The 19,014-nt window shown below is 37.7% G+C and overlaps 1 protein-coding gene across 1 annotated transcript in view; it reads left to right on the top strand.

The window, feature by feature from the left end:
• The first annotated feature begins 3,757 nt into the window (after positions 1–3,757).
• The window catches only part of ABCC1 (ATP binding cassette subfamily C member 1 (ABCC1 blood group)), a 145,275-nt gene continuing 130,018 nt past the window's right edge, over positions 3,758–19,014 (top strand). Inside the window, exon 1 of the mRNA XM_074280626.1 lies at positions 3,758–4,106. Coding sequence (XP_074136727.1) covers positions 4,059–4,106 — 48 coding nt within the window. The 5' untranslated portion in view covers positions 3,758–4,058. The remainder of the gene's footprint in view (positions 4,107–19,014) is intronic.

Consider the following 19,014-nt stretch of genomic DNA (forward strand, 5'->3'; position numbering starts at 1 on the left):
ATCATCACTTCATCATAGTACCGAGGTGACCTTGAGTTTTTGGAGGCTCTACCAGGAGATTATGAACACTATCAAATTTTACCAATTGAAAGGATTTAAATTATAGGCCTGGCAATAAACTGTATCTGTCATCCAAAAATCAGTCAAGTTGCCCTAGTAACTTAAACAACAGTTAGTCAGTAAATATTTATTTTTATTGCTTTCTATAAGTAAATATTGCTTTCCATATACCAGACACTGTGCTACGTGCTTGGGATACAAAGAAAAGCAAAATACAGTACATGTCCTCAAGGACTTCTAATGGAGGAGAAAACATGGAAAAAATATAGATATACAAACAAGCTATACATAAGATAAATTGGAAATAGTCAACAGAAAGAACAAATAAGGAGAATCTAGCAAGACTTCCTGTAGAAGGTAGAATTTTATTTTTTTTTAATTTAGTTTTAAAACTTTCAGTTCTGAACTTTCCTCCTTTTCCTCCTTACCTCTTTCCAGCCATCTGGAAGGCAAGAAAAACAAAACCCATTACAAATATGTATAGTCACTAACTCGTATTTAGAATGTCAAAAAAAAAAAAAAAAAGAAAAAAGAAAAAAAGAAAGAAAGAAAGAAAAAAGAAAAAGAAAAAGAAAAAAAGAAAGAAAAGAAAAAAAAAGAAAAGAAGAAACAAGAAACTATGCTTCAGTCTGCAATCTCAAGTTCATCAATTAATCAATTATGTAGAAGTAGATAACATTTTTCAATATGAGTTCTTTGGAACTGTGGCTGGTTATTATCTTGATTAGAGTTATTAAGTCAATATTGATGATCTTTACAATACTGTTATTTTATAAATTGCTCTCCTGGTTCTTCTCAGTTAACTTTGCACCAAGTTCATACAAGTCTTCTCAAATTTATCTGAAACCATTTCAAAATGTGAGATTTTACCTAGGACTTAAAGAAAGCCAGGAAGTCAGGAAGTGGAAATGAAGATGCAGAGCATTCTGGTCATGGGGGGATAGTCAATGAAAAGTCCTATTCAGGACTTGTTAGAGGGACAACAGGGAGGCCACTGTCATTTGAATGAAAAGTGCATAGTGAGAGTAATAGTTCAGGGGAGTAAGGTATAAGAGGATTGGGGTATTTTTGGGGTAGGTTTTGAAGGGCTTTTGAATAGTGAAGAATTTTTATATTTGATCCTGGAGTTGATAGAAATTTATGAACAATCTGGGTAGATATGATGTACTCCTGTAGATGAGGAATAATTGAGTACTAAAATAAATCATCGTCACCAAGGACCTCAGCAAAATAGCAAGTGAGTTGCTTTTGGTTCTTTTCATCTTTCTTTCTGTATCTCTCATTGCCTCTTATCTCTTCTTTTAATTGACTCTCTACCTCTCCTGGCAGCTATCCAGTTACAGTTACCTCATGCCTTACCCAGGCCAGCATGCTTCCAAATTATTCTTTACCTCCTCCAACTCCCTTCTGGCCAAACTAACTTTTAGGGGATAATGGATCTGTTCTCATTTCTGTGTCAGTTTGCTCTTTTGCTTCTAGAATATATGATGTAGCTGGAGATTTGGGAGGGCTCTCCCTAACCTGGGCTAATCTTTTCATTCTACTCCTCTGTTAGCAACTCTTAAAAAACTGACTAGTATTTATAAAATTCAGTCTGCAAAGCTGATTTTTATTACATTATAGGCAGCAATTTATTCAGTCAACAAACATTAAACCTTCATTATGCTAGACAATGTGCTAAGCTCTGGAGATACAAAGAAAGACAAAAGTACAGCTCTATGCAGCTAAAAATCTACTGGGAGAGACAGCATGGAAATAATATTCACCCAAGATGTATACAATGTAAATGGGTATAAAAATCCAAATGCATTATTTTTAATTATGTTTCTCTTGATTTGGTATCAGTATTGTGTGGCATTGGCCTATTGCCCAGAGCCTGTGTGTACATCAGGCTATTTCTTTTTCTTACCAGAACCGGAATTGGGGAGGTAGGTATGGAGAGGTGTTGCTGGAAGTGCACGGCAAAGAGAGAAGCAACAATACTTGGACAACTCAGGGACTTAGCAAACAAATCAAACCAAATTTTAATAAGAAAACCAAATCTGAACATGCTGTTACTGGATTTTTAAAAAACGCTATCATTACCCCTGTCATGTTAGAAAATATATAAATATTATTCAACAACTCTTATCCTGTGATGCACTGAACACTCCTTATCCTCCCCCATTTGATCCTGCATTGTGGAGATATGTACAAACATAGATGGTATCCTTACATTAGTCCAGTTTTGTTCTGTTGTGTTTTGTTTTTTTAAGTCACACATCAAAGTGAAAATAGGGGATAGGGAAGCCAGAAATCCACCACAACATTAATTCAATGTGTCTCATTCCTTGTATTTATTTGTATAGTGCCTAGTACAGCGCCTGACACAGTATAGATGTTTAATAATGGTTTACTCAACCTCTTGCAGGACATGAGATTTCAAGAGTTCATAGTCTAAAAGACTGAAGACTAAGGACCTGGTAAGAATTTAAGACCATGAAGCATCCTTTATTCTGCTCTTGGTTTAAAACTGATCTGCCCTCTCATCCCCATCTCTTGAGCTTCCCTGGCTTCCTTCAAGACTTAGCTCAAAGCCCACTTCTGAAGGAGCCATTTCCGGGTTCTCTTTCATTTGTTTATATGCATTCTAACTTTTCTGCATATATTTTGTATGTACATAGACTAGAGTGCCCGGTGTGTAAGGGTGTGTTTGTATGTGTGTATATGATTGCCCTCTCTGGCAGTCGGTAAAACCTATGGACCCCACCACAGAATGCTTTTAAATGTATAAAATAAAATATACAAGACGTGAGCTCTTCCAGAGCAGGAACTATTCTTTGCCTTTCTTTGTTCCGCCAGTGCTAACCTCTTTGCCTGACACACTGTAGGTGCTTAATGTTTATTAACTGATTGACAAAGGTAACCAATTATACCAAAGTAGTTATCAAAATGCTTTTTTTTTTTTTTTTTAAGTTCACAGATTTTTTATTCAGCTTGTTTGTGCGTAGTTGCTGGCTTGTTTTACCATAAACTTGGGAGTTCTTTGAAGTCAGAAACTGTCTTTTTCCTTTTTGTATTTCTAGACTTAGTATAGTGCTTGACATAGTAAGAACTATTTAAAGTAGTAACTATTTAAATGCTATTGTTGCTGTTATTTTTATAATATTCCTCTTTTGATTGTAAGCTCCTTGAGGATAGAGACTTTCTCCGACCTCTTTTTCCCCAGTGCTTAGCGCAGTGCCTGGTATATTAGTAAGCGCTATATCAATTTTAATTTTTACATTATACAATTCCTCTAGAATTGTAAGCTCCTTGAAGGTAGAGATGGCTTCTTTTTGTATTCTCAGCACTTGGCATAGTGCCTAACACATAGCAGGAGGCATAATATTTATTGGTTGATCGATCCTAGTTATCTCTCCTGTCTCCCCCCCATCCCCATTAGACTATATGCAGGCACGTGAGTGACTTTTCTTTGTATCCCCAATGCTTCATTCAACACAGTGAACGTAGACAAAATGTTTGTGCGTTGCTTGCTTGACAGACCAAGGCACGTGTTCTGGAGGAAGGCGTTTTGGGCCGCCTGAGGTTGAAAAAGTAGGGGTCTCCCCAGCGTCCCCGCGTTCCTCAGTTTATCTTCCCAGCCTCTCTCTCCCGAGCTCTGCCCGAAGGTGAGCCCGCGGACGACTGGGCGGAGTTGGGCCCCATCCCGGTGACGTGCGGGCCAACCAGGCGGCGTTGCGGCTCCCCGGGTTCCCTCCCGGCCGCTACCGCCTCGCCTCCTTCTTCTCCTCCTCCCCCGCCTCCTCCCCGGCTTTCTCCTCTCCCGGCCCCTCCGAGTAGCAGCAGCAGCAGCAGCAGCAGCAGCAGCCGCCGCCGCAGCCGCCGCCGCCGCCTCCAGCCTCCGCACTCGCTGCTGCCGCCGGCCGGCCGGCCGCCTTCCAGTCCGTCCGTCCTTCCGCCGGCCCGGCCTGGTCCGGCTCGGCCCTGGCCCCGGCTCCGGCTCTGGCCCCGGCCACATGGCGTTCCCTCATTTCTGCAACGCGGACGGCTCCGATCCGCTCTGGGTAGATTACGCGCGGGGCTGGGGAGAGGCCGCTCCCGGGCTGGGGAGGGCAGGGCCGGGCCGGGGCTGCCTGACCGTGATCCTGGACACCCCGTTGGGCGAGCCCCCAATCTGCGGGAGGGGGAGCGAGTACCTATCGGTTTGCCCCGCCCGGAGCCACCTGGACTGAGGCTTCGGAACCTTGGGGGGAGGGGAAGGGCCGCGGCTGCAAGCCCGGCACGCTCTGGGGTCCTCTTCAACGCTGCGCCCTCCCCCCCCCCCCTTTACCAACCTAGCTGCTCCTAGATTGGGGTGAAGACTGTCCGGCTTTCCTCGGGTTCCCACTTCTGGGCGGGCGGAGAGTTGATGGTCTCTTTTCCATGGTTAGGGTTGGGTGGGACTGACTCTGAGCCGGATTTGGAGCTCTAGGAGGAATGGGTGTGAGGAGGTGGAGCACCTACTTAAAAGATGAAAGCATCTGGGCATAGGCTCCCCCCATTTTCCTTCCCCACCTACCTCCTTTGATCTCACTCCACGGCTTCCCCTCTCCCGAGAGACCCTCTGTAGAGGGAAGTACCGAAGAACTTCGGTGTCTCAGTTGCATGTTTTCAGTTAGCCTGTCTCCCATGGGAATATATGCGTGGCTGAGCCTTGAGACTGAGGAGTGGGTACAGAGAGGAAACGGGATGGGGCTTTAGGTTTTGTGGATATGGATGGTTGTCTGGAGACATCCCTTCATCTAGGTGAGTGGGATTGGGGGCATTTCATTAGATCTACAGAAGTGCTTTTCCTTCTTGTGACACCATGCAAATAAGTGCGCTTAGGGGATTTTGTGGAAAGCTTGGGGTTGATTTCTGACTCTTCCTTCAAAGTCAAGGAATGAATTTATTATTCACTCTCACTGGAAGTCACAAAGCATGTGCTCTGGCTGTGTATTGTCCTCTCATTGTGCAACTGGGAGAATCCACTAAAAAGGACCAATAGTCAGGAGGTCAAAATTCCCCACTGATGATGCTCTGGGCTCAGTGGTCAAAGGAAGTTAAAAATCAAAACACTATAATAATAAAAATGAATCGTATAATTAGTTGGATGCATGAGAGCTTTGAGGATCCCTCTTCAGGAGTAGTGGATTTGATACTTCAAGGTGACTGATTCCTGTAAACTCTGAACATATTTATGTTTCCTTCGTTTAGAATTACTTTCACCTTAGTAAACATTGTTTCCTTCTTTGTGTTGAAGTAGGGATTTAGACTTAACAGAAGCTTGATTACAATGTAAATGCAGTGAGCACATCTGGATTTTAAACTTTGGTTCTTTAAGGAGGGATTGCTGTAAGAAGGAGATGAAATTCAGCACCCTAAATATATTCTTTTATTGTTTTTCTTGCTTCTCTGCTTCATAAACTGCATCTAGGGTGTTTGTGTAATTGCCACCTCCCCCAGTAGTACTAGAGATGCCAGTCCAGGATGACAGAGCTGTAATGAGCCCCTTGTCCTGTTTTCAGTTCAGTGGAATATGATAGTCTAGTCTGGAAATACTTAAGATTCTTTACAGTCAAGGCTCTGGAGAGATTTAGAAACAAAATGTCTACAATGATCAAATAAGAGAATATTTGTACAAGACATGTGCACAGTGCCTGGCACATAGTAATCTCTCTATAAATGATTATTCTCTTCCCCTCTTTTCCTCTACAAAGGCCAATTGTACTGTCAGTGTACTGTAGTGTTCAGGAAAGTGCAAAATTCGAGACAGGAGAAACCTTGGTTCAAATCCTGTTTCAGGCACTTAATTACCTAGGTAACTAACCTCTCTGAGCCTGTTTTCTTATCTGTAAAACTCAGTTACTCAAGCCAGTACTTTCTAAGGATCAGATGAAACAATGTTTATAAAGCCTTTTGTATATCTGAAAATTATATATAAATGCCTTGTAATAGTTATTACTAGTGGCAGTACTTTGGTGAAAGCTGAGGAGAAAGGTTGGGACTTGTCATCTTACAGTTTGTGTCATAGAGAGTCTGGAAGAACTCATTTGGAGTTCTCAGATTAGTAGTTAGCTTGAAATGATAGAAATTTGTTTTCCTAAGTTAAGAGAAAATCAATAAATGAGCCTTAGGAGACTACAGATTTCTACGAAAAGGATGCTATTTACAAATTACTTTCCTGTGAAAATTAGATGGTGCCCTTCCTGTTGCCCTAACTCAAGAAAACTCATCCAGGAAAAATCTGTCAAATTGTGCTTTCCTAAAGTTTTCTGCCATACCTTTTTAGCCTTTTAGAAGTAATGGTCATTAAATGGTCTTTTCTCAGGTTCTAACTGCTAGGAGAATCAGGATAAACCAGGCTGGGTGGGGAAGAAGAAAAGCCAAAAGGAAGGCATTAGTAACACCTTAGTTGCATAAGAATAGATCCTGGATATACTAACCAGCATACAAATAGCATCTTAGCCTAATTGGCCCTTCTTATGAGAAGATGGTGTAATTGGTATTAATCAGACTAGTTCTGTGGTTTATTTTTTCTTGTAGTGGGGATAGATTGTATTGAGCCATCATCAGAACACATGACAAAGGCCTCCTAGCCATTAAGATTTGCATTTTGTGAGATTGCCATTTAGGTGCTGGTGGTTAGGGTTAGACACCTTACTGTTGTGATGGAACAGAGAAAATTTTTCTGGCCTCTAAGACATTTGTATAATGGCTTCCCTTTTAGCAACTGACCATAAATTTGGAATACAAATAAGAAAAAAAATGTGCTTATATGTATATAATATATTATTATTATTATTATTATTATTATTATTATTATTATTATTATTATTATTATTATTATTAATAGTCTTGGTTGTTCAGTTGTGTTTGACTCTGTGTCCTCATTTGGTGTTCTCTTGGCAAAGATACTGGAATAGTTTGCCTTTTCCTTCAATGTGTACCCATTTTAGAGATGGAAACTGAAGCAAGTAGGGTTCAGTGATTTGCCCAGGAACACAGCTAGTAAGTGTCTGAGGCCAAATTTGAACTCAGGTCTTCCTGACTCTAAGCCTGGTGCTCTATCCATTGTGTCACCTGGCTGCCCTAACAACAACCACCATAATAATAACCTTGGGAGGTATTATCTGCATTTTACAGATGAGGGCTCCTTGAGGTTAAATGACTTGATCTTTGACCACTTAAGCAGCAACAGCAGTAGCTGATTGAGTTCTGTTAGCTCATAAAATCCAAATCTTTTCAATAGTTCACAGGATCAGAGATCCAGAAGGAATTTGAAAAATTATATAGTCCATCCAAATTTTGCAAATGAGGAAACTGAGGCCGAGAGAAATCACCTGGTCAAGGTTACATTAAGTGGCAATGCTCAGAATTTTAAACTCATTCATTACTCTTTTTCACTGTACCACTTTTTTTTTTTTTAAATTGGAAGAAAGCATCCACATTTTTAATCTACTTTGTTTCCCCTCCAGCCCCCCAGAGTCTAAGATGAGGAAGGGAGAGAAGGAGAAACATGACCCAATGAACGAAGGCATCGAATTTATGGAGTGCTGAACGAATTTTAACATTGTCTGTCTCTATTTTTGGTTTTGGTTAAAGTCAATAAACTTCTTTGATGAGCAAATTAAGAACTTTGAGAACCTGCTTAAGTGGGGGTATTATTACCATTGAAATGGCAATGAAAATCAGAAATAAGGTTAAGAAATTTCTAAAAAGGTGCAACCTCTCAAGATTGGAACTTCTACACTGAAATTTTTTTGCTCTCATAGCTTTCTGGCTCTGAAAGAATGGATGTTTTCCTTGGAATTACATAGGTATTAAGCTATTTTAAACAATTTGACTTCTTGGATTCCACCCTTTTAAGCAATTTTTGTTATTTTTCTCTTTCCCTTTATGGTCAAGCTTCTCTTGAAAAAGGTGATTTTCATTCTCTTACCCCAGCCCAGGTAAATAAGAAATAAATGTGGTATTTCCATTCCAATAGGCCTTATATACTTTTCTTCCATATTTCCTCAGTTCATAGAGATTGAGATACTTTGGGATGGTTGGGATATTAATAGTGAATGGCTGAAGAGCATTCTTTCACCATTTAGATTGTTTTTTCTTTCAAAGGAAAAATTTGTAGGCTAGGGATTCTTAAACTAGGCTGTATGAACTCGTATGTGTGTTCAGTATTTTATTTTTGAGTTAACTGTTTTCAATAGAATTGATTTGTCAATCCAATATATATTATTTTATGTATTAAAAGATATTGTTCTGAGAAGAGATGCATAAGTCAGATTGCCAGAAGAGTCTTTGACAAAGAAAAGATTAAGAATCCAATTCAGTACAATCTAGCTCAACAGCATTTATTAAATTCCTGTTCTGGGCCAGGGACTATGATAGGTGCCAGAGCTGTAAAGATAGAATGACAATAATCCCTCAAGTAGCTTTCTTTCTACAGGAATGGGCCCCAAAGTAGCCAGGAGTCTCCTTTTTTTGGAGAGTCCTCTAGAACTGACCCGTGTTTCCAAGCTTCTTATTGGCAACAAGTTGGTACTGTTCCAAAAATGTTAAATGTATTGTTAGAGGTCTTGGGTTCAAATCCATGCTTGGCTACTTGTGTTATCTCTGACAAGTCACTTTTTGGTCCACAATTTTCTAGTTTCTAAAATAAGAGGATTGGGCCAAATAACTTCTGAAATTCTTTTCAGCTTGAAATCTTTTAACCGAACGAATACATCTGAATGAATCCATGTGACTGTTTTCTGTAGGTCTTCAAATAATCATGAAATCAGAAGACCTGAGTTTAAGTCAAGAAGACTATATGACTCTGGGCAATTCACTTAACCTTCAACTATAAGTTGGATCAGTAGATGTAATTTCCTTATCTGGTGCCTGTTAAATTACAGGTCAAGTCCTTTTTCTTTTTTTCCCCAAATTTGTTTTATTTTAAGAAACAATAAAAAAAAAAAAAAGAAAAACAGGAAATACAAAACAAAATAGAACATTATCATGTGCCCAACAGAACATCAGGGAGGATTCAAAGTATATGACAACAAATACCAATTTAAGAAAGTATATATATATGTAGAAGAAATTACATTCCTGAATGTCTCTTTTCTTTATTTTCATGTAAATTATTCTTTTGTTCTCTGCTGTATATCTTTTATACTTTATTCTTTTTCCCCTTTTCATCTTTCCCACCTCCAAGCAGGCTATAGTTAAGAAAGGCTATATATATATATATACACACAACACATACATACACACACATATAGATAGATACACTTATATTTTCCTTTCATCCTCCCCACTACCCCTAGCAGACTATAATTAAGAAAAGATATATTTATGTATACATATGTAGATATATACATACATACATACATACAATCACACACATAAGTCTTTCCTATCATTGATTATCTTATTAAATTCTGCTCCATAACTTGGCTTACTATTACTTAACCTCCTCCCACCCAGAAATCCCTTCCTTGTCTTCTTCCCTTATCCTTTGTTTCCCATCTACCTATCCCTTTCCCCTTATTTATTTTTAGATATTGGGAGGGTACTATACCATTCATGGTATATATGTAGTGTTGCCTAGTAAACCTATTTGTGATGTGAGTAGGTTTTCATAACTAATAGCCTTCCTCCTTCTAATGCCTCTGTGTCTTCTTCCTCTGCACCTCATTTATGTAACATGATTACTATTTTTACCTTTATTCTGCCAATTTTTCTTTTGAGCTTATCTTATTGTAGATGTAAATCTTAAACGTTAACTATACATTTTCCATGTTTAAAAAAGTCCAATTTGACCATGATTCAACAGTTTGTCCATGTTGAGTTCCTTAAAATTGATCTAGGATATTGGCTCTTATATGTTAAATTTTCTTTTAAGTTTGGGTTTAATTGGTAGAAAGTACTGAAAATCTGCAAGTTTGTTGAATGTCTATTTTTTCTCATTCAAAATTCTAGATAATTTTGCTGGATATGAGTTGTATCAGGGTGGATCCCTGTTCTGCCCCTAGTCTTCTTGGTTTTTCACTTGGTTTTGCCCAAGTTTGTTTTATTTGAGGGGAAAATCTAGGAGAGCTTGAAATCAGCCTATTCTCCCATCTTTTCAGAATCCTCCTTCCTTTTTTCTTAATATTATGTTATTTTAGGTGTTATAGGGTCGTGGCTCTTATGATCCACAATAAGTATATCAACAGCAAAGTATTTTCCCCAAAGAGCCCTGCCAGGTGAGTACTACAAATATTAGTCTTTCCTTTTTATAGATAAGAAAAGTGAGACTAAGTTAATTGCCCATAGTCACAGAGTGAATGTTAAACCAAGAAAGTGTCTAGAGTGGACAGTACCTTGCACACATGAAGACATTCAATAGGGCTATGTTGAATTATATTCATAGTCAGTATTCTACTATGGGCCTCCTGGATCATTCCCACTGCATATATCTTTTGTCTAGTGGTAACTACAAATCCTCTGTTCACTTCTGTAGAATTTAATATAGAGACAAATTTGGGGGAAGAGGGATGGAGACATGACTGTAAACCTTCCTGTCTGACTGAAGTATTCACAATTATATAATATAATCTGTGGTTTGGCTCAAGAAGCACCATTGAATTTTCATTATAGACTTTCATACTTCCTGAGACCCCCTTCATTACTGAATCATAATAGCTAATAAAACCTTCACATATAAAAACTTCCCTCAAGCTTTTGGCAAAATTAATAGAAAGTATTTACAAAATGACCTGATGGTGACAATAAAGGCCTGAGAGCCCTTAGGGGGGAATATAACCCTTCCCAATAGGAAACAACCCATCCTAGAAGGAAAAATGAGAGTGACATTGTCTACTGAGGTCCTTTCTCACCCACATGCAACTACATTGCTTGTAGCTGGATTTAGACAGTGTTAAAGGTTGTAAGTAGAGTTGAACTGTTCATGAGTGTGGGCTAAGATTCTTCCTCCTCCTTTTCCTTTACTTTCTGTACTAGTATCTGATAGCCCTTTTTGATGGCTTGGATGCCTTAACTTTAATTGGCTGCTTTGAGGTCATTTGACTATTTCTTTATCTGGTGAGAATAGTACTTATAGCAATTGAGATAAAACTCCCCAAAGCTGAAGAAGTGACTTGTTGACACTTTCTTGTGATATCTCTTCCTTTTGAAGGTGAGTTCAAATCTTGCTTCAGATCCTTACTATTGTGTGACCTTGGACAAGTCAAATAATCTCTCTGCCTCAGTTTCCTCATCTGTAAGATGATATCTCTTCCTTTTGGAGTGAGTTCAAATCTTGCTTCAGATCCTTAGTTTTTCTGTGACCTTGGACAAGTTAAATAACCTCTCTGCCTCAGTTTCCTCATCTGTAAGATGATGATAATAATAGCACCTATTTTCCAGTATTGTTGTTGGAGTCAAATGACATAATAATTGTAAAACTTTTTGAAAATCTTAAAAAATTTTAGAAATGCTAGCTATTATGTCAGTCCACATAAACCTATTAAAAATTATTTTAAGTTCTAAATTCTTTCCCTCTACTCCTTCCTCACCCATTGAAAAGGCAAGAAATACAATACCTATTATATATATTAACTCATGCAAGACATTTTCATGTTAACCATGTTGCATGAAGAAAAAGTTTCAGTCCAAATTCAGAGTTCATCAGTTCTCTATTTGGAAGATGGATATATATATATATATATGTATGTATGTATATTTATATCAGAGTACTTTGAAATTGTTATGATACAGAAACCCATTTCCTGACCAAGATCTGCAAATTTATTTTTATTTTTGTCCTCCTCCTCCCCTTCACTCTTTAGTTTAAGTGAGCTCAGAATAAAAAAAAATTTTTTTGGAAATTTTAGATCTTGAATAATTCAGATTAATCAGATGTTTTTGAAAGTGGTTGGACAATTATGAATTTTAAATTGATATAAGGAGCGTACATCAACTCTGAATTCTGTTAGCTAGTTACAATCTAGGATCAAAAGGAAGGAATTCACACTTTGCTGGGGAATTTGGATCAGTCCTACTTAATGGACCTGTTAGGTATTAAAGAAAATAAGAGGGCTGGACTTGGGGCAAGAAAACCTGAACTCAAATCCAGCCTTAGACATATACTTTTTAGTTGTGTGACCCTCGGCAAGGCAAATAACTTCCTTGCCTCAATCTCCCCCTCTATAAAATCAAGCTTAATAAATAGCACCTACTTCCCAGGGTAGTTGTGAACTCAAATGAGGTTACATTTGTAAAGTGATTTTCAAATCTTTAAGAGCTATGAAAATGCTAATTTTTTTTTTTTTTAAAGACTGATTTTGGGGTTATGAGGGTCAGCTGAGATTATACAGGGGGAAGGGAATAAGGATTTATTACTCTGTTAGGCACTGTGCTAAGCACTGTGCAAAATTTTGACTTAAGTTTTTCATTATCATTTCCCCTTCCCCTTATTAGTGCTCCCATCCTCCCTTGTTTGCTTTCTTATTTTCCTCAAGGACTCTTTTGTTAAGTTCTATTTCTCCCCTCCCAAAGATATGTGAAAATGGAAAGAACATTGGGAAGAGACAGGAGATCTGGGTTCTAGCTTAGCCACTTACAAGCTCTTGGACAAGTAATTCCCTTAGACTCTTTTGGTATCAGTTTCCTATTCTGTAAAGTAACAATAATTTGTCCTAGTTTTCTTTTTTCCTCTCTCATTGGAGTAGACTTAGGCAACTGAGGTAATGCTTGTTAATTGAAAATAATTAAAAGTAATACTCTGGGGCAGCTAGGTGGCACAGTGGATAGAGCACCAGTCCTGAAATCAGGAGGACCTGAGTTCAAATTTGACCTCAGACATAACACTTCCTAGCTGTGTGACCCTGGGCAAATCACTTAACCCAGTTGCCTCAACAAAAATAAATAAATAAAAATTTAAAAATTACTCCATTCCATCTCTTAGGACTAATGATACAGTGTTGTCTAATAGCACCATATTATGACAAAGATGGTATAGCTCCTTTGGGGTGGATTAGTGGGACTGCCTACTCTTCTCATTTATATAGAGATTTGAGGCTCCTGTGGTATGACTTATCTAAGACTAGCAAGTTACTGGAGAACCCTGGCTAGTTAATAAATATTTATTAAGCATGTTCTGTGCACAACATATTCTCTAGTAGTGAATCATGGATAAAGAACAATTTTGGCTCTTGTGGAATTTTAGTGTCTTAATAAGGATGGGTAAGTCAACTTCAGTAAACAAAAAATAAGACATGGAAGTAGCTTAGAGGTTAGAACCTGATCTCCAGACGCTAAATATGGTGATACCATTCAAATTCATTAATGTGAATTAATTAATTAGTTAATTCTCTCCTTCCTCCCCACTCCTCCCTCTTGGCTCAAAGCTGCATATAAAAATTTTACAATTAAGTAGCTGTCACTTAAAGTTTTTCACAAAATTCTACTCCTCTTTTGTGATCTAGTGTTCCCTTTGCCCTTAGTCAAGATTTGGGTCCGTCCCCCCCATAGTTAATACTGTTGTTGAGCAATCCCAGTGACTTTGCAGAGAAATAAGAATATTTCCTTTGAGTGTTACTTCTTTATTTTATTTAACTTTTGGGTCCAACAGGTTATATACTGCTACCCCTCATTCTCCAGTGTTATTATCAGAACCATTTAAAACAAGCAACAGGCTTACACAGTTGAGAACAAGGTGGAAGTTATTAGTGTGCCTTGTGTGTCAATCTTGCTGGTATGAAATGTCTGTGTCAGGGTAGTGTGTGGGTGTGATAGTTATGGTGGTGGGTGGAGGTTTCCACACAATTGAACATATTCTACTCTAAAGGATTTCCAGCACTTGGCTTTCTGTTGATTGTGGACTTTTGCCTGCACTTGGCTTTCATAACCTTCAAAAGAAAGAAAAGAAGGAAGAAAGAAAGAAAATAACATGTCTGATTTTCAAATGCTCAAAAGAACTGGAAGACTTTTTAGACATGGTCTATTGGAGGTCAGGTAGTTCCCTTTGGCAGTTTGATCAGAGAAATGTTTTAAAATGCAGAAATAAAATACGTAAGATTATAAAGCCAAATTATCAAAATAGCTTCAAAAAGCAAGTTCACAGGCTCCAGGTCCCTGATCTAATCTAACTCCCACATTTTACAGATGAGGAAACTGAGGGCCATATAAGTACTAAGCAGCACATCCTGGATTTTTACTCAAGTTTCCTGACCAGTATTTTCCCCCATCATAACACTTTTATTTATTATTTTACAATATTCCTCATTATTATTCTTTTAGGAAGAAAAATGGGTTTGTGAAATGTCCACTTCTTATGTCCTTTTACAAATTCTTAAAATTGGGGAGAGGGGAAATATAATGATTTAGGTGAAAAGCATTTGGTGGTGGATGAGTAGGGTGGAAGAAGAAGGTGACCTGGTGATTATAATTAAGTTGGATTAACTAAAGCCTTTTGAGAAATCCCCTTCCCCAAGATCATTAATAAAATTATTCCTGGATAAGAGGAAAAGCCATGTCATAGGTTAGAATCTTTTGAAGGACTAGAATTATAATTTAATGAGGGTGAATGATCAGGCTACTTTATCAAGGAATCTTCCCTTATTCTTTTTTCCTTCAGATAAAGTTTCTGAACAAGCTATTGCATGCCTTGTGTCTCACCCAGAGCCAGACCTTCCTCCAATATTCAAGATTGAGAATAGTTCCAGGTTATAATTTTTAGCCAGTTAGTTTGGGAGGAGGCAGAGGGATGAATTGAGGTGGTCATGGGGTGTATTGTATATTTTGGAGAAATGGGTTAATTATTACACAAGTTAGAAACCTTGAATTCTGATCATCATGTAACAGTGCTTTGAGGAAGAAAAAACCATTGACAAAAGAAAAGAGAGAATAGGAAACAGAAAAGTGAGAAAGATTCAGAATAATGCTGTTGCTATAATTTGCCTACATCTGATTTGCTAGGCCCTGGTAAGCCCAAGATTATATGAAAGGTCTTAGCAGAATTGAGGACACAGCCTAGACCTCTAGTCTCTAGGTCACACAAGGTTCCTTTGGCTTCAGCTGCATAGGAGTTAGGGAGGAGAGTTTGGAAAAACGAACAATAGACATTTATGTCAGGTTTAAGGACTGAATTTGAGCAATTGGCTGGAAAAAGCAATTAGTAAATTCTTTAATTAGGTTCTGTTGGTAGTTTTGTTGTAAGGATAATCCTTTTATTAGTTTAATCTGTGAAAATAGAGCTGAGACCCCATTTCAGATTTAACAACCACTGACCCATACCTGTGAAATTCAGGTTATTCTTTACTGAAAGAAATGGATAACTGAATTAGCTAAGAAGTCATGACTATATCAGATATATAGATCTCATTTGGATTATTCACTGTAATATGGGGAACTATTATCTAGGAATACAGAATTATCTGCACCAAGCACTTAGTAAGCTCTAATAGATGCCTGTTGACTTGACTGATTTCCTTTTAATTATTTTCTTATTTAATATTTAATTTCCACCATAACATGTAAAAACAGTTTTAAAATTTTTCTTTTCAAATTTTGAGTTCCAAATTCTCTCCCTCCCCTCCCCTTTCATTGAGAAAGTAAAGCAATTTGACATAGGTTATATGTGTTGACTTCTTTTTAAGCATATATATCTTATTTATATGTATATAAATAAGATATATATGCATATATATCTATGTATACATACGCATATATCTTCTATTTCTGTTTATTCTAGATCCTAAATATAAGGGATAGTTTCCATAGTTTGGTAAGAATATAGGTGAGGGGTCCTGCTTGGTTTTTGATTTGATTCACAACCTATTTTAGTTTGTTAACTACTCATTGATGAAGAAAATGAGGGTTACTAGAATACTTATAATTCTCAGAGTTGTCTTACCCTTTTTGAAGGATCTTCATATACATTTGATCCTCAGATCGACCTGTTAGAATATAACAAGAATCTTCAAATTAAAAAAAAAGAAACAAGACAAGAAGGTTTAGAAATCTAAGATGTTGATGTTTCCACATCCATCTTACTCACTGGATTCAAGAGGGATAGGGGGTGGGGAGGGAGACTCTTGGAGGTTGGCTGAGGTCAGAAGTAGCAATTTTCCATCTGCCAAAGCCATATTCAAGTGTGTGATTCAGCACATTGTGCTTCCTTATGCCTAAGGTAGGTAAAAGTAATTCTTTTGCTTTTTTCCATAAGGGAGAGAAGAGAATGATGTAAGGTGAAAAATATTCTGCACAATCATATGTTGAAAAATATTATTGTGGTAAGGTATCCCAGAGAGACAGATTTTATTGCCACCAAATACCATAGATTGGCAAAAACAACACTAGATCAGGCAAGTGTTGGTGGAAGGAGTTGTTGAAACAAGAAGAATCAGAAGCAGCTTGTGGGAATAAGTTCTTAAAGAAAGATCTGGGGTGCTTGGCTAAATTTTGGTCAGGTCATAAGGCAGTTGACTATAGGCTAAAATTAAAGTCTGCTTTGTTGTATGTTTGCCTCTCAGAGGAAAGATGCTCCAAAACAAGAAAATCTTATCTTTTAAACACTGATAATTTAGGAACACTGTTTTTTTTTTTTTTTTTAAACAAAAATGTTTATGCCTTTTAGTATCATAGTTATTTCCCTTATAAAACTCTTCCACCTCCCTATCTGCCTGTCCCTTCAGTTGAGGCAGGAAAACTATTAGAGGACATCAATAGCCACAGCCACCTAATTTTATTGCATCTAGCATATCTTGCATCCAGAGTATACCACCTCTATACTAAGAGGAGAGAGTTGTATTTCACTGACTGTTCTCTGGGGCTGTTTAGGGATGTTTTAATTTAAATTGTTATTATGAATATCATTTTGGTTAGATTTATTTTTCTCTTATCAGTTCATCTAAATCTTTAGTGCTTCTAGGAGTTTCTCAGATTTGTCACTTCTATTTTTTTGGGTATTTTGTTTATTTTTTTTTTTTTAATGAGGTAGTTGGGGTTAAGTGACTTGCCCAGGGTCACACAGCTTGTAAGGGGTGATTGTCAAGAGGCAGGATTTGAACTCAAATCCTCTTGATTCCAGGGCTACTAGCTGCTTCTTTGTGTTTTATTGATGCTCTTGTTTCATCACTGTCACTTTTTTTTTTTTTAATTAAAACTTTTTATTTTCATAATATATGTGTGGATAATTTTAATATTCACCCTTGCAAAACCTTGTATTCCAAATTTTTGCCTTCCCTTCTCCTTGCCCCCTTCTCTAGATGGCAAGTAATCCAATATATATATGTTAAAATGTGCAATTTTTCTGCATATATTTCTACAATTAACATGTTACACAAGAAAAATCAGATCAAAAAGCAAAACAATGAAAAAGAAAACAAAATGCAAGCAAACAACAAAAAGTATGAAAATTATGTTGTGATCCACACTCAGTTCCCACAGTCCTCTTTCTGGGTATAGAATGCTCTCTTCATCACAAGACCATTGGAACTGGCCTGGGCCATCTCATTGTTGAAGAGTGCCATGCCCATCAGAACTGGTCATCATTTAATCTTGCTGTTGCTGTGTATAATGATCTCCTGGTTCTGCTCATTTCACTTAGTATCAGTACATGTAAGTCTCTCCAAGCTTCTCTGTATTCCTCCTGTTGGTCATTTCTTATAGAACAATAATATTCCATAACATTCACGTACCACAATTTACCCAACCATTCTCCAATTGATGGACATCCATTCAATTTCCAGTTTCTAGCCACTACAAAAAGGGCTGCCACAAACATTTTTGCACATGTGGGTCCCTTTCCCTCATTTGTGATCTCTTTGGGATACAAGCCCAATAGAAATACTGCTGGATCAAAGGGTATGTACAGTTTGATAACTTTTTGGGCATAGTTCCAAATTGCTCTCCAGAATAGTTGAATCAGTTCACAATTCCACCAACAACGTATTGATGTTCCAGTTTTCTCACATACCTTCATTATCTTTTCCTGTCATTTTAGCCGATCTGAGAGGTATGTAGTGATATCTCAGAGTTGTCTTAATTTACATTTCTCTGATCGATAATCAGTGTCACATCTTATATTCATTTATCTTTACCTCTATCTAAACCTCTACCCCTCAAAACTTCCCAATTACTGTTGAGGGTATCATCCTCCCCTAGGTATCATCTTTAGCATCTCTCCCTCCCTATATCCAAAGTGCTGCCTAGGCCTGTCGATTTCACCTTTTCATGATCTGTAGTCTTCCTTTTCTTCTCTGACATTGCCACCACTCAGCTGCAGATCTTTATATTTGGACTATTGCAATAGCTTGCTGATGGCTTAGTCTGTTTCAAGTCTTTCCCCACTACAATCCATCCCCAATTCAACCACTAAAGTGATTTCCCCAAAATTCAGGTCCTCACCATGTCACCTCCCTATTCACTAAACTCTGGTGGTTGCCTATCACCTTCAGGATTAAAACAAAGTGCTCTGTTTAGCATTCAAAGTTTCATAACCTAGTTCCCTCCTCCCTTTCCAGGCTTTTTACACCTTATTCCCTCACATATACTCTTATTCAGTGACAATAATCTCTTGGCTGTTTCACCAACAAGACATTCTATCTCTTGGTTCTGGGTGTTTTCTAAGGCTGTCCTCCTTACCTGCAATGCTTTCTCTTACCATCTCTGCTTACTGCCTTCCCTGGTTTCATTTAAGTCTGACTAAAATCCAGTCTTCTACAGGAAGTGTTTCTTAATCCCTCTTACTTCTAGGACCTCCCTTTGTTAGTTATTTTCTATATATCTCATATGATTAGCATATTGGTTTGTTATATCCCCATTATATTATAAGCTTTCTGAGAATAAGGACTGTCTTTTGCCTCTTTTTATATCTTCAGTATTTAGCACAGTGCCTGGTCACATAATAAATACCTAATATATAATTATTGACTAACCAACCTTGGAACCCTTTCTTATAGTAGATGCATCATTTTTCATCAT

Source organism: Sminthopsis crassicaudata, chromosome 1 (assembly GCF_048593235.1).
Source record: "Sminthopsis crassicaudata isolate SCR6 chromosome 1, ASM4859323v1, whole genome shotgun sequence".
NCBI classification, from domain to species: domain Eukaryota; kingdom Metazoa; phylum Chordata; class Mammalia; order Dasyuromorphia; family Dasyuridae; genus Sminthopsis; species Sminthopsis crassicaudata.